We start from the raw sequence: 17,081 nt of genomic DNA, 5'->3' as shown, positions 1-17,081 counted from the left end.
TCCTTAAATATAATAGTGGTCTTGTTAAATGCCATTGAGTCAGTAGTACTGAGTTTCTCAGGAGCACCTGGTGGGTTTGAATCATCAACCTTTCAGTTGACAGTGCAGTGCTTATCCTATAATACTATGCCAGGATCCCTAAAATAAAATAAGGCACAGGAATTTTTTTAAAAGTTCAAATCAACTTCAACCCAGGCAATTCTTACAAAGCCAAACAAATGTGCTCTCGAAGGTGGAGTTAATTTTTAAACCTCTGGAGCGGTAGAAGAGAGCTTTGGCCTGGGTGGTAAGCAAGGTGTCTATAAAGGCAGACTTTAACCTGGAGGTATGCAGTAACAAGAGGAAGTCTTCAGAGGTAGATACCTTTTGAAGTATCCCTTTTACTCAATGGCCCCTGTAACTACATCTATGATCCACAGGTAAGACTGATCCTGAACTCAGTTGATTAAAATTCTATGCTTGTTAATTTGGGATCAGGACTGAGATATTTTGGTTTAGCTTAAGCTGGTTGTTTGACTTTGTTGTTGTTGTTGTTAGATGCCATTGAGTTGGTACCGACTCATAGCGACCTTATGCACAGCAGAACGAAACACTGCTTGATCCTAGGCCAACCTCACTACTGTTGCCACGCTTGAATCCACTGATGCTGCCACTTTGCCAATCCATCTCACTGGGGGTCTTCCTCCTTTTCTCTGACCCTCCACTTTACCAAACACAATATCCTTCTTCAGTGACTGGTCCCTTCTAACAATATGTCCGAAGTATGAGAGATGAAGTTTGGCCAGATGAAAACTCGGGATCTGTGCAGTGACCATATTCTAGCCACCATACAGACTAACAATCAGAGAAAGCAGAGTGAGCTAAACACAGGAGATCCTCAGAGAGGAGCGGTTAGGATTCCTGATAGCTTCTCAGCTCCTGGCATGTTCCTATCATTGGGGTCCATGAGATTCCCACACCGTCTCATATACATTTTTTAATGCTTTGTTCATTTGATGTATGTCCAGAGCCTTGTAGATTGCCTGACATATATAATAAATGCTCAATAAAAAATAAATAAATAAATAAATGACTGAAATTCCATTGGTTTCTTAAGTTTTTGTTACTTGCAACCAGAGTCCTGTATAGATGAGTGGACCCACAGATTACCTTTATTATCTGGGAGCACATTCTAGAAAACAAGGCAAGAGTATATTGTGTTGTTGTTGTTGTTTTTAAGTGCTGTGGAGTTGATTTTGACTCATAACGACCCTGTATAGGGTTTCTGAGGCTTTATATCTTAGTGGGTCCAGAAAGCCTCATCTTTCTCCTGCGGAGTGGTTGGTGGGCTCTAACCTTGTAACCTTGTGGTTCACAGTCCAGGGCTTATCATATGGAGCCAACCGTGTTCCCAAGACTACATTTGTTGTTCAGTGCCGTCGAGTCGGTTCCAACCCATAGTGACCCTGTATAGGGTTTCCAAGGAGCTGTGGGTGAGCTTGAACCACCGACCTTGCAGTTCATATGGCTTTGCAGTCTGGCTCATTAACCCACAGCTCCACATCAGGACTCCAAGACTACACTAGAAGTTAGCTATATGGAGAATTACAGTTCTTACGCACACAAAATGAGACGCAGTTAAAGAAGAAGTGAAAGATTCCTCCAGAGGTTGGGGATTCTGTAACATGGTACCCGAGGCTGGCCCACTGGCCCTTTTCCCTTACAGTTTTCCATGTGATGGCCATGTGAAACAATTTTGACCAACAAATGGAAATGCTATAAATGGAAATGCTTTTACTTTTAGGATAAAAGACACAGTGAAGGCTGCTGTTAAATATCTCCCCCACTCTTCTTGTTGCCTTCAATATGGACATGGTGTTTGAAACCAAGCAGCCATTTTTCTGCCAGGAGGGAAAGGCCAAGGATTTAGAGTCACTGATCTGGAATTGCTGAACTACCAAAACCAGTGTGGATATCTGCCTCTCCACTCTTTTCTTTTTTTTTTTTTTCATATTCAAATTTTCACAGGGGGCCTTTATTTCACAAAACTGCTCTATTAAAATGATTTTCTATATACCACGTTTACATCCATGATGTGTCTCTTGTGGCGCTGTGGGAGAATGCACTGGACCGCAAGGTTGGTGGTTCAAATTCACTAGCAGTTCCTTGGAAATCCTATACAGGTTCACCATGAGTCAAAGTGCCTTGATGGCACTTAGCAGTACGTTTACATCTATGACGTATTTTCGTGAAAAGCCACTGGCAAATGCACAAATCACTTCTTTCACTTGGAGGCTACACATGTGAGCTGATGTTGTTGGGTCTGCACATCAGGAGCAGGCGTCCCGCGTCCTCCACTGTCCTGTTCAGGCAGCTTCCGAGTATGTGTTTTTGGGTAGTTTCCCCAGCCCATCACTAAATCAATAAACCTGCCTCTCAAAACCATGGTCTACCTGGAATGAAGTCTGCCGGCATCAGGAAAGACAGAGGAACAAAGAATCCAAGCAAGAATTTCAGGAAGCAATGTCAAAATGAGTTCCGTAGGAGTCTCCTACCGGTGTTGTAACAAACTATCACAAATGTATTATCTTACAGTCCTGCCTGTCAATGGTCCAGACCTGGCACTCGCTGGGCTGTGAGTCAAGGTGAACAGGTTGCCTCCCTTCCTGCAGGCTCTAAGAGAGAATTTTTTTTTTTTCTTATAAAGGTTTTATTGTGACTTGAGTGATCGTTTACATGGCAGAATGTTGGTTTTGCACTCAACCAATCATAGTTTGTTTCATTGCAATGATTACAATCCCCTCTGTGCACTATCAGTTAACAGTATTTGCCTCTATTCCCACTTTTGTTGTTTTTTGGTGTACATAAAAACATACAAGAATAGATCATTGTTTGAACAGCCTAGGGGCACATTTTGTAGGCCATCGAGGGGAGAATCCTTTCATAAATCTTTTCCAGTTTCTAAAGGTCGCCTGCATTCCTGGGCTCCTGGCCCCCTTAAGGGACTGGCTGAGTGGTTGTCACATCACTCACTGACCCTGGCTGGTGGGCCTCCCTCCTTCCTCCACATTTAGAGACTTGATGTGATTACACTGGGCCACACCAGGAGTCTTTTTGCTAGGTGAGAAAAAAATAAAGTGCTATTTGGTTAATTACTATAACTTGCATTCCTGATTCACCAAGTAACCATCAAAAAGCATCCATCAGTGTTGAGTACTGGCCAAGTGAAAAGATTTGGGAAATGAAATTATTTGTGTTTAACTCTAGACTTTGTCATTTAGGGTTACAAGTTACACAGCCTCTTTTAAGTCTTTACTTACTTATTACAAAATGCAAGTTATGGTCAGACTATACCTCACAGAATTGTTGTGAAATGTAGAAAACAGTAATTTATATGAAGTTGTGAGCACAGTATGGTGTCTGGCCCAGAACCAATACGCTTAAATATTAGCTAGTAATGATAAAAAGAAGAAAATACAATTTTCAGACCAACAAGCAGAAAGGTTTGAAAGTTGGCAGACATTTAGTTCTGTCTTGAAACACTGAAAAGCTTGTTAACAGAAATGGAAATACTCGTGACAGTCTGCTTTCGTTTTTAGTGTCTCCATTGATTTACTTCACTTCAGCAATGGCAGCCAATGGTAATTTTATACCATCATGAAGACAGATGTAGCTCAGTGATTAATATATTATTTATATCATTCTTTCATGAGGCAAATCACTACCTATGTGATTAGGGAGAGTTAATACACTTAGGGGTGACAACGTCTGACTCAGATTTACAGTGTTTAATATGCTCTGACAGCTGGTAATTAACTAGCAAATGGAAATAGATGTCAGATGAGTCTAGAACTTTTTGCACTGTAATAAATGATGACTTCAATTGCCTTATTAATAAAGTTCTTTGACATTGAGATGTTCCTTCTTGATCAGCTGCAAAGAATATTTGCCAGCAACAACTAACAGTATGCACATTCAACATAAAAACCTTAGAAACGAAATGTTAAACATGTATCATAAACATATTCCTTCATGAATATGGTCTCTACTTTACGTGGTTTTAATGTCACACATTTATGATGTCATAAAGTAAGAAGCATGGGACTACTTGGATCATCTACGACTAAAGCCAAAAAAACCATCAAACCCATTGCTATCGGGTTCATTCTGACTCCTAGCAACTCTGTTAGACCAAGCAGAGATGACGCATAGGGCTTCCAAGGCTGTGATCTTTATGGAAGCCAAGGGCCCCATCTCTCCCCCAGGGAACAGCTTTCAGTTAACTAACCTGTCAGCATCTGAGTGCTTGACCAGTGCACTCCCAGGACTCCCTTCTATTCTGAAGCTTTTTTCTCACCACCAACTCTACCCTCTTGTGTAACCTCAACACCCAACAGTAACTTAACATCCTAACTCACAGAAGAAAACAAGACATCAGATGAGAATTCCAACAACTTCCTGCCCTGTCCCTATAAACTCTCAGAAGAATGACCCCATACAGTAACAACAGCAAATCAGACTTGGCATGATTCAAAGGCATTTCCAAAATTCGACTACTGATGATTCAAATGTCCGTATCCACTGTGTGGAGTCCTGGTATAGTGCTGTAGGGTAAACAATGAACTGTAAGGTCGGCAGTTCAGATCTACCAGCTGCTCCTCAGAAACCCTATACATACAGGGTTGCTATGAGTCGGAACCGACTAGACAGCATTAAACAAACAAACAAATAAACAAACTCATTGTATGGTCCCAAGAATATGACAGAATGCATGATTTCATCAGTTTCAAGGTTCTTTACAGTTAAACAGAAGAAATTTTCATGTATTAATAACACATCTGCAGGTCTTTAGCATTAAATAGAAAATACATGCATTTTAGGTCCTGGTGTGGCGCTGTGGGTTAATACATCAGACTGCAAAGTTGTTTGACCTGTAAGGTTGGTGGTTCAAACTTACTAGCTGCTCTTTGGAAACCCTATATAGGGTCGCTATGGGTTGGAATCGACTTGATGGCACTTAACAAAAACAAGATCAAATGCAGTGAGCTGAATAAGTATGGTGCTGAATAAGTATTGGACTGGTAACCACAAGGCTGGCAGCTCAAACCTACCAGTCACTCTCAGAAACCCTATACAAGGTGGCTACGTGTTAGAACCGACTGGATGGCACATAACAACAACATCAAGTTCAGAGTTATCATTGGATAGGAAAAAACAAAAACACTACCGTCAAAATATTTGTAAACCTTAGAATCCTACAGAATGCAAAGGACTTTAGCAGTTAGATGAAACATACATGCACTTATCTTAAAGGTGAAGGTTCAACCTAACTGGTCTATTTCCTTGAGTAAATGAAGAATCAGATAGTTGTACAACTTGTATCCAGGGATGTGGGAGATATGATATCGGAAATCAAACCCTACTTGCTTTCCGTATGGGAGACCTGCGTTTGAGTCACCTCAAATGCAGCCACCTCCCATCTGTCAGCGGAGGCCTGCTTGTTGTTATGATGCTGAATATGTTTCAATGGAACTTCCAAACTGAGACAGACTAGGTAGATCTCTTCTAAAAACCAGTCGGTGAAAATCCAATGGCTCACAATTGTCTAGTTGGTAACCTATCGTGTAGATGGCGGAGAGGAGCAGGCAAAGCTTCAATATACTGTGCATGGGGCCACCATGAGTTGGAACTGACTTGCTGGCAGTTAACAATCAGAACATCGACTCATGACAGGGGATCAACAAAGGGACTTAATATGATAGTTGTTTGTGGTTTTTTGTTAAGTGCCATTGAGTCGATTCTAACCCATAGCGACCCTGCATAGATAGGGTTTCCAAGGAGCACCTGGTGAGCTTGAAGCACCGACCTTGCAGTTCAAACGACTTTGCAGTCTGATGCATTATCCCACAGCGCCACGCCAGGACTCCAATGTGATAGTTGGTGGGATGCAAATTGCTTTGAATGCCTATAACTCTGGAGTCCATGTCTGCCCACTATCTGATGAACATGATCTCAGTTATTTCCAGCTACTTTTCTTCCCTCGTTGGTATGTACCATTCAACTCTGGGAAGATTGAAAATGAACTGTTAACCCCAAAAAATCAAACCTACTACCAGCAAGTCAGTTTCCGACTCAGTGACCTTATATAGGGTTTTTGAGACTATAAATATTTACGGGGGCAGGCAGTCTCATCTTTGTCCAATGGAGCTGCTGGTGAGTTTGAACCACTGACCTTGTGACTAGCAATCCAGTGCTTATCTTACAGCACCACCATACGTTGTAGTTTTTCAGTGTTGTCAAGTTGGTTCCAACTCATAGCGATCCTGTCTAGGGTTTCCAAGGAACAACTGGTGGTTTTGAACTGCTGACCTTAGTCCAGTGCTTATCCTATGGCACCATACCAGGATTCTACATCACTATATGGAAAGGTTTAAATCATCAAAGCCAGGCAATGATTATTTTTGTAAATATTATATATTTTCGGCACTACTAATATTTAAGGGATTTGGCCTTAATTATTAAAGTGACAAATGTTTAAAACCAATTTAAAATGATAATTGAATCATTAGCTTGTTTTTTTTTTTAAATTGAAATCTTCCTACATTCATGCATAGTATTATAACATTTAGAAGTGTAAAAGAGCTAAACAGGAGATTTCAAATGGCAGCTTGAGAAGACAAAGTACTATAAAGCAATGTGCACACATTTGGAGTTAGAAAACCAAAAGGAATGAACATGTTCAACATTTCTCAAGCAGAAAGAACTGAGGAAAAAATTCAAGGCACAATTTGCAGTACTGAAGGATTCTATGGACAAAATATTAAACGATGTAGGAAGCATCAACAGAAGATGGAGCGAATAACCAAGTTTACCGTACCAAAAATGATAGGTTGACATTCAAACATTTCAGGGGATTGCACACAAACAAGTACTGACGATAAGAAAGCTAGTACCATGATTTCAGGTCCTGACTTTAGAGTGTTTATTTGTATATAATGTGACAGTACATGCGCGTGTTAGATTAAGTCACAATCCAAATGCTACCTACATTCCAACAAAATACATGCTGTCATTCTACTTATCCTAGGAAAGTCGTACTCTGGAGGCAGTGATTATGAGCTCCCCCATTATCTGTATCTCTACAAACACTCGATGCTTTGTAATTAGCAAACTGAGTGGCAAAAATGGGCTTTAATTGGTAAACATGGTGGACTGCTAACTAGCATTCTAAATGGTTCTGTTGTTGTTGTTAGGTGCCGTCCAGTCAGTTTGAACTCATAGCAACCCTATGAAGGGTTTCTGAGGCTGTAAATAAGGAGCTCTGGTAGTGTAGTGGTTGCGAATCGGGCTGCAAACCTTAAGGGCAGCAGTACGAAACTATCAGTTGTTCCATGGAAGAAAAATGAGGCTTTCTGCTCCCGTAAAGATTTACAGCCTTGGAAACCCAGTACAGGGTTGCTATGAGTCAGAAGCGACTCCACGGTACATCACAACAATGATGAGGCTGTAAATGTCTACAGGAGCAGAAAGCCTCATCTGTCTCCTGTGGAGCACCTGGTGGGTTTGAACTGCCAACCTTGTGGTTAGCAGTCCAGTACGTATCTGACAGCACTACCAGCCTTCTTTCAAGATGTATAGATTGTTAAAAACATATATATATATATTAGAGATTATTCCTGCCTTTATATGAATAGGGTATCCGAAAGGGTTTCACCCTGGGCTAAATGGTCTTCTCTCCAGCTATAAATTCTGGGCAATTCTGAGTGATAAAGGAAATTGGGCTGTGCAATGGTTAAGTTTTTGGCTGGGAAATGAAATGCAGTTATTTAGAATCCACCCAGTGGTTCTGCAGAAGAAATAGCTGGTGATCTGCTTCCGTAAAGATGACATCCAAGAAAACCCAAAGGGGGCAGTTCTACTCAGTTCCATACAGCAGCACCATCTTCCCTCTGCAACCTAGCTTTGCCTTGACTGAGCCACTCACAGAGGTGGTGAGAACGCCTACGGTCAGGGTCCTGAATTGCTCTGACATTTCTGTTAATAAATGCTGAATTTTAAAATGTCTGTGTGGAACTTGCTTTCATTGCATAATACGGTGGTGAGATTGTGGGGGTAACTCTCGTCACCTCTACTTCTGCAGGGCTACTACTATCAGAGAGATGCTAAGAGCTATGCAGAGCCAATCTGGCTTAGCGACAGGAGCCTTCCAGACTGCCTCCTTGGCCTCTGGTCTTTATTTAGACACAACACCTGGGCAATCTCAGCTCTTCCATTTCTCAAACAACCATGCACATGCTCATTGGCCATGCATCTCTATTGCCTCTGGGCTCCAAACCATTATAACCAAGTGCCCACCAAATTATCTTCACTTAGATGTCCCGTGGCATCCTCAAAACTGAACTCATCACCTTCTCAATGCCATCCCCCATCTCACACTCAATTAGGATTTCTTGTGTCCTGCTGTCATTGTGGTTGTTAAGTGCTATGGAGTTAATTCCAAGGAGCAGTTGGTGGGTTTGAACCACCCACTCTGTGGTTAGCAGTCAAGTGCTTATCCTGCAGCACCACCCCAGAACTCCATGTCCTGGTGTTAGTGGCTCCCAAGCACTGTCTCACAGCCCCACTGTGAGAGTATCATCTGGGAGAACTTACTGAAAACACAACCCTAGCTTCCACTACGATCTTTTGAATGAGAATCTCTCAAACTAGAGCTCAGGAATCATGTTTTCCAGATGACTCTAATGCATCATCAGATTTGGGAGTCACTCCCCTACATAACCAAATGGCATTTTGGTCCAGTCAAAAATTGGGTGTCACTGTGTTGGGAAGGTTTAAAAGGGGAAATACATAAAATTGGAGTAAATGCTACTCTGTACTCAAGAGCAAAGATGTCCATTTAAGGACTAAGGTGTGCCTGACACAAGCCATGCCTGGTATTTTCAATAGCCTCATATGGATATGGAAGTTGGACAGTGAATAAGGAAAACCGTAGAAGAATTGATGCATTTGAGTTATGGTGTTGGAGGAGAATATTAAAAGTAACATGGACTGCCACAAGAGCAAATGATCTGTGTTTAAAGAAGTACAGCCAGAGTGCTCCTTGGAAGCCAGGATGGATAGACTTGGTCTTTCGCATGCTACAGACATTTTGTCAGGAGGGACCAGTCCCTGTAGAAGGAGATCATGTTGGGTAAAGTGGAGGGTGGAAGAAAAAGAGGAAGATCCCTAAAGAGTTGGACTGGAACTGTGGCATCAACAATGGGCTCCAAAGTAGCAATGATTGTGAGGTTGGCACAGCACTGGGCAGTGTTTTATGTTGTGCACAGAGTTGCTGTGAGTTGGTACCTACTCGATGGCACTTAAGAACAACTACTCACTTTGTTATTGCTGTGTGTTGTCAAGTCAGTTCTGACTCATAGCAGCCTGTATAGGGCTTCCAAGAGTGGCTGGTGGGCCTGAACCACCGACCTTGTGGCCCACAGCCACCACACCAGGACTCATTCTGTTTGTTGTTGTTAAGTGCTGTTGAGGCAGTTCCAACCCATAGAAACCTGTATAGGGTTTCCGAGGGGCGGCTGATGAGCTTGAACTGCAAGATCAGTAATTCAAACCAACTTTGCAATTGAAATTGACTTTGCAGTCCAGTGCATTAACCCACAGTGGCACACCAGGGTTCCCTCTGTTTAGGAGGCAGAAACCTGCTATCAGTGTGTAGTGGCCTGTGTTCCCTCTTCTTTGTCTCTCTTAACAGCAATTTTATGGCTTGTTAACATTTTACTTTTCTTTTTCTGCAGAGAGAACCATCAAGTGAGATTCTATATTTTCCACTGAGAACATTTTTAGTGGTAACTAAAAGAAAGTTTTGGAGTCTTGGCGTGGCACTGTAGGAGACACATTAAACCGCCAGGGTCGGTTTGAACCACACAAGTGGTTCAAACCAATCAGCAGCTCACAGGAAACCCTATACGGGGTTGCTATGAGTTGGAATCAACTAGACAGCACTTAACAACAACAAAAGAGGATTTTGGAGTTTTTTCCTTCTCCGTAATTGGCCATATGTGTTAGTATTGGACAGTGTTACTGCTATTTGCCTTTGAGTGGGCTCAGACTCATGGTGATCCCATGTAAACTGGATGTCACATTAGCTAGTTCTGTGTTATCGTCATCATCATCAGTGTGAGCCCACTGGTGATGTCATGGGTCAATGCCTCCACTTTATTAAACATGCCAGGAGCCCAGCTTAGACGTCTGTATTGGTGTGGCACAAGGCACAAATAGGAGGACGGTGGTCTATCTTATCCCCAGAGAGACAAAGGCTCAGGCACTGAGGGAAGGAGCACTGAGTTGTGCCTCTGTTTTCCTGAAGGTAGTAGGTATGTAAGGGCTAACATACTTACCTGAATGGTTGCTAGCTCCACAGTGAACCTGCAATTCTGCATTGGAACTTACAGAAACGTTAACTTACTGAGGGTAGAACCAAGATGTATTATTAATTGGGACTCGTTATGTTGGATATCACAAGTTCTTCTGTTTACTACAGGGAAGGCCTGGACAAGTCCTTGAACTTCTCTGAGCCTGGCTGCCTCCTCTGTCAATTGGGGCTAATAATACCTACCTCAGAGCCTCAGAGAACTGGTGTGTCCAATGAACACAATATATAAAAGAGTTTGCCCAGTGCGTGGCGCACAGGGCATGCCCAATAATTGGTGCCTGTTCTTATTATTGAAAGAGCCCTTGTGGTGCAGTGGTTAAGCGCTCAGTTGGGAACCAAAAAGGCAGCAGTTTGGACAGTCACTCCAAAGGAGAATGATGTAGCAGTCTGTGTCCATAAAAATGCCCCCAATCCACTGTTGTCAAGTCAGTTCCAAGACCTAGCATGCCTGTGACTGGAGCAGAGCTGCTGCATGGGCTTCTTTAAGGAAGCAGACGGTCTCATCGTTTCCCTGTGGAGTGGCTGATAGGCGCGGATAGCTGACCTTTCATTTGCAGTCAAGCACTTCACCACTGTGCCACCAGGCTCTGGCTCCATAAAGATTTGTTGTTGTTGCTGTTAAGTGCCGTTGAGTTGGTTCTGACTCATAGCAATCCTGTGTAGGGTTTCTGAGGGGCTGCTGGTGGGTTTGAATCACCAATCTTGCAGTTCAAATGGACCTTGCGGTCCAGTGCATTACCCTGCAGTGCCATACCAGGACTCCTCATAAAGATGAGAGCCTTGGGAGCCCTCGGGACAACACTCCTCTGTGCTATAGGGTTGCAAATGAGTCCGAATGAACTAGATGGCAGTAAGTTTGCTTTTGATGCTCTTAACTGCATGTGAAAGTTGAACAATGATGCGCTCCAACTATAGAATTGGAGAACATTGAATGTACTGTGTAGTGCCAGAAGAATGAATAAGTCAGCATGAGAAAGAATACAACCAGAATGTTCCTCAGAAGCAAGGATGGCATGACGTCAACCTGCTTACTTTGGACACGTCGTCAGGAAAAGCCAGTCACTAGAGAGGGCATCAGGGTAACACAGAGGGTCAACAGGAATGACAGAAACCCTGAGTGTGATGGACTATGGGCACAACAGCTGCTACAGTGGGCTCAAACATGACAATGACGCTGAAGATAGCTTAGGACTAGGCTCGGTTTCATTCCATGATATCTAAGGTCAGGAGATGGAGCAGACTCGATGACAACTAATAAGAAAAACATTATTATTAATGCTAATACAATTATGAAAATATAAATATGATGAGAAATTTGCCCTTTATATGTGCTATCTCACCACACACATGGGTCAGAGATGGGTGTATTATATTTTAACTCCCAAGCCCCACCCGTAAGACTTTAGCACAAAGCTATGCCTGTGGTACCTAGGAGTCAGAATTTAGAAGGAAGTGGATGGGATGAGCTGCTCCTACCGGATTAGTCTGTTCTTTCAGGGGTATTTCGGATCCAGGTTCTGCTTCAAGGTTAACGGCATCCACACACTCGGCAAGTGTGTCTTCGGTCACTTCTCCATTGAAGAGGAGCTCCACAGGCTGCTCAGGGTGCCTGGAGTCAGGAGTCACTGTACTCTGAACAGCTACATCCTCATGCACATCTGCTCCGGGGTCAGCTGGTGTTGGCTCCTTTGAAATCGTAGCTGAATCACAGTGCAGTTCTGCATCATCAGGTAAAGAATCATCATTGGTTGGCTCCGTAATTTCTGCATTGTTTCCAGAGGCAAAACAGTCACTGCCATTATCAGACATCTTAATATCTATTCAACAGAAGGAAAAACAAATACTGTATGAGTTCATTTCAATAGTTACGCTTCAATTCTAAGTTATGAACATTTTAATTAAGTCTTCTTGTTAAGTGCTGTTGAGTCGGTTCTGACTCATAGCGACCCTGAATAGGGATTTTGTGGAGCAGCTGGTAGATCTGAACTGCTGACCTTGTGGTTTACAGTCCAGTGCTGATCCTACAGTGCCACACCAGGATTTCTTGTACAAATAAGATCCTGTGTGTAAACTTGTGGTAGACTGAACAACGGCCCTTAAATCCTGGAACCTGCGAGTGTTTAGCTTATACGTCATTGTTGTTGTTAAATGTTGCTGAGATGGTTCTGATTCATAGTGACTCTGTATAGGGTTTCTGAGGACCAGCTGGTGGACTTGGACTGCCAACCTTATTGTTAGAAATCCAGTGCTTATCTATAGCAAAAGGAAATTTGCAGGTGTTACTAAATTAAAGATTTTGAGAAAGAGAGAGAATTCTGGATTATCTAGGTGGGTCTGAATCTAATTACAGTTTTTTTTTATCAGAGTGAGGCAAGGAAGATGGACTAAGAGGTAAAGGTGGTGTGACGACAAAAACAGAGACTGGAGTAATGTGCTGTGAAGATAATGAAAGAGGCCACAAGCCAAGGAAAACAAACAACTACTAGAAGCTGAGAACAGCAAGGAAACAAGTCTCTCCTCACAGTCTCCGAAGAAGCCAGGACTGCCAACAGTTGGACTTCAAACCTAATGAAACTAATTTCAGCTGCTGAGTTCTAGAACTGTTCAAGAATAACCTGGGTTGCTTCAATTTTGCTAACTGGCTGGTAATTTGTTATAATAACAATAGGAAACAAAGACAAATCAATGGTACTATCTTTAAGCTTTTCTGGATTACTTATCATGAAGTTATATATATATATATGTATATACTTGGTGTGGTGCTGTGGGTTAATGCGCCAGACTGCAAAGCTGTTTGAACTGCAAGGTCGGCAGTTCAAGCTCACCAGTTGTTCCTCGGAAACCCTATACAGAGCTGCTATGGATCAGAACCAACTCGATGGCACTTCACAACAACAACAAATATATATATATAAAGGCATGGAGAAAATCCTTTGCATCTGTAAATTTATTTAATCTCGTTTTATTAATTTGAAGCAATTATGAAAAGTCCTTGGATGGTTCAAAAGATTAAGAAGGATATCATGTTTGGTAAGGTGGAGGGTCAGAAAAAGAGGAAGACCCCCAACGAGATGGATTGGCCAAGTGGCAGCATCGATGGGCTCAAGCATGGCAACAGTAGTGAGGTTGGCCCCGGATCGGGCAGTGTTTCGTTCTGCTGTGCATAAGATTGCTATGGGTTGGTACGGACTCGATGGCACCTAACACCAACAACAACCAGCAGGAAGGATGGTGGTTTGAACTCACCTTTCCTCAGAAGTTCCCTCAGAAGCTAGGCCAGGTGATTTGCTTCTGAAAGGTCACAGCCTTATAGACACCTTACGGAGTAGTTCTACTCTGCACACATCGAGTTGCCGTGAGTTCAAAGTTGTCAAGGACGTCATTCTTCTTGGATCAACTACCAACCCTCATGGAAGCAGCAGTCAAGAAATCAGATGATGTATTGCATTAGGTAAATAACATACAAATACAAAATCTGTCATCAGAAATCCAGAAGACTAATACTAAGATTTCAGAAATGGACACTACATTGAAAGGGCAAAGGAGGAGATTTGAAGCAATGGAATCCTGAATTAGTGAGCTTGAAGATAAATCTCTCAATGCCACTATGCAAGAACAATCAGGAAAAGAATAAAAAAAAACCACAAAAAAAACAACGAAGAAAGCCTAAGAGTTATGTAAGACATCTTGATGAGGAATAACTTACAGGTGATCAGAGTCCCAAAACAAGAATAGAAAATAAAAAGCACAGAGAAAATTGTTGTAGAGTTGTTGGAAGAAAACTCCCCGAATGTCATGAAAGACAAGAATATAAGCTGAATGAACCCCAAACAGGATAGATACCAAAAGAAAATCACTAAGACATATCACAATCAAACTTTTCAAAGCCAAAGACAAGGAAAGAATCCTGAGAGCAGCTCGGGAAAAACAAAAAGTTACCTACAAAGGAGAACTAATAAGATTAAGCTCTAATTTCTTAGCAGAAACCATGCAACCAAAAAGGCAATGGATGACATATACAAAACTCTGAAAGGAAAAAAATAGCCAACCAAGAATCATATACCCAGGAAGGTTGTCCCTTAAATAGGATGGCAAAATTAGGACATTTCTAGATAAACAGAAATTAAAGGAACTTAATGGTATATGCATTGCATTATATCCCCAAAACTATAGGACTCCTGGTGTGGTACTGTAGGATCAGCACTGGACTGTGAACTACAAGGTCGGCAGTTCAAACCTACCAGCTGCTCTTTGGAAACTCTGTACAGGGTTGCTATCAGTCAGAATCGACTCAACAGCACTTAACAACTATAGGATAAGACTGGACTACTAACGTCAAGTCCAAACCACCAGCTATTCCTCAGAAATCCTATATAGGGTTGCTATGAGTTGGAATAGATTTGTTGGCACTTAACAACAACATTATTCTAAAAACAAAACAACTTCCTCCTCAACTAGTAGTTCATATAAATAGATGAACTGGTATTGGTCATTCTGAATCTGACAGACATATGGTTTAATACAGTAGGAATGACAAATTGAAGAGGAGTGGAGTCACATTCACCATCAAAAAGAGCATTTCAAGATCTATCTTGAAGTATAATGCTTTCTGTGATAGGAAAATATCCACATGCCTACAAGGAAGATGAGTTAATACCACTATTATTAAAATCTGTGCACCAACCACTAAGCCCAGTGATGATGAAATTGAAGAATTCTACCAACTTGGTTAATCTGAAATTGACCAAGCCTGCAATCAAGATGTATTGATATTGGTTGGAATGCAAAGGTTGGCAATAAAGAGGAAGGATCAGTGATAAGAATGATGCTGGAGATTGCATGATAGAATTTTGCAAGGCCAATGACCTCATCATTGCAAAAACCTTTTTAAAAAATCATAAAAGATGACTATAAACATGGACCTCACCAGATGGAATACACAGAAATCAAACTGACTACACTTGTGGAAAGAGACAGTGGAAAAAAAATCCATATTATCAGCCAAAACAAGGCCAGGGGTAGAATGTGGATTAGACCATAAATTGCTCATATGAAAATTCAGGCTGAAGCCGAAAAAAACTAAAACAAGTCCACAAGAGCCAAAATTTGACCACAAACATGTTGCTGTTGTTAAGTGCTGATGAGTTGATCCCAACTCACAGCGATCTTGTATATGGTTTCCAAGGAGTGGCTGGTGAGCTTGAACTGTTGAACAAGGTCAAACAGACCTTGCAATCTAGTGCTTTATCCTACAATGCCAAACCAAGACTCATCCTACCTTAATTTAGAGATCATCTTAAGAAGAGATTTGATGCATTAATGACTAAAGACCAGGAGAGGTGTGTGATAACATCAAGAACAACATACAGGAAGAAAGCAAAAGGACATTGGTGTGCCACAAAATCGGTTCTGACTCATAGTGACCCTACATAGAGGTTCTGAGGCTGTAAATCTTTACGGGAGCAGAACGCCTCATCTTTCTCCCTCAGAATGGCTGGAAGTTTCAAACTGCTGACCTTGAGGTTAGCAGCCCAACTCATAACCATTCTGCTACTTGATGTTGTTAAGTACCGTGGAGTCGGTTCCGACTCATAGTGACCCTGCAGAGGGTTTCTGAGGCTGTAAATCTTTACAGGAGCAAAATGCCTCATCTTTTTCCCACGAAACTGCTGGTAGTGTTGAACTGATGACCTTGAGGTTGGCAGCCTGACTCATAACCACCATGCTACCAGAGCTCCTTACTATGCTACTGTTGTTGTTAAGTGCCATCAAGTTGGTTCCAACTCATAGTGACCCTGTATAGGGTTTCTGAGGCTGTAAATCTTTACAGGAGCTGAAAGCCTCATCTTTCTCCCACAAAGCAGCTGGTAGTTTCGAACTGCTGACCTTAAGGTTTGCAGCCCGATTCATGCTACCAGAGCTTCTTAAAAGGACATTAAGAAGACAAAAAAGAAGGATGTCAGAAAAAACTCTGAAACTTCCTCTCCAGCATAGAGATGCTAAAGAAAATGGAAGAAATGAGGAGGTAAATGAGCAAAACAGAAAATTTCAAAGGGCATCTTAAGAAGACAAAATCAAATATAATAACAAAATGTGCAAAGATCTGGTTTTAGAAAACCAAAAGGAAAGAATATGCTCAACATTTCTCAAGATGAAAAGAACTAAAGAAAAATTTCAAGCCTCAACTTGCAATATTGATGGTTTCTAGACTCAATGGCATTTAACAAAAACAACTATTAAATTATGCAGAAAACATCAAACAAGGATGAAAGGAATACATAGAGTGAGTGAACCATAAAGAAATGGACAAGGTTGAAGCATTTCAAGTGGTAGCATATAATTAAGAGCCAATGGTACTGAAGGAAGAAGTCCAAAGTGCACTGAAGACATGGCCAAAGAACAAGGCTCCGGGAATTGATAGAACACAAATTGAAATCTTTCAACAAACTGATATGGCATTAGATGCAATCACTCATCTATGCCAAGGAATTTAGAAGACAGCTACCTGGTCAATTAGTTGTAAGACATTCATATCTGTGCTCATTCCAAAGAAAGGTGATCTAACAGAATGCAGAAATCATTAGACAATATAATTAATATCATATGCAAGTAAAATTTTGCTAAAGATAATTGAAAATAGATGAGACAGTACATTGACAGGACACAAGAG

At 41.6% G+C, this 17,081-nt stretch overlaps 1 protein-coding gene across 1 annotated transcript in view; it reads right to left on the bottom strand.

Moving 5' to 3' along the window:
* The window catches only part of FAM114A1 (family with sequence similarity 114, member A1), a 76,483-nt gene extending 64,263 nt beyond the window's left edge, over nucleotides 1-12,220 (bottom strand). Inside the window, exon 1 of the mRNA XM_006873210.1 lies at nucleotides 11,888-12,220. Coding sequence (XP_006873272.1) covers nucleotides 11,888-12,220 — 333 coding nt within the window. The remainder of the gene's footprint in view (nucleotides 1-11,887) is intronic.
* Between the last annotated feature and the right edge of the window lie 4,861 nt (nucleotides 12,221-17,081).

The sequence above is a fragment of the Chrysochloris asiatica genome, unplaced genomic scaffold, assembly GCF_000296735.1.
Source record: "Chrysochloris asiatica unplaced genomic scaffold, ChrAsi1.0 scaffold00230, whole genome shotgun sequence".
In the NCBI taxonomy this organism is placed as follows: Eukaryota; Metazoa; Chordata; class Mammalia; order Afrosoricida; family Chrysochloridae; genus Chrysochloris; species Chrysochloris asiatica.
This window is presented reverse-complemented; position numbering and strand designations above follow the sequence as displayed.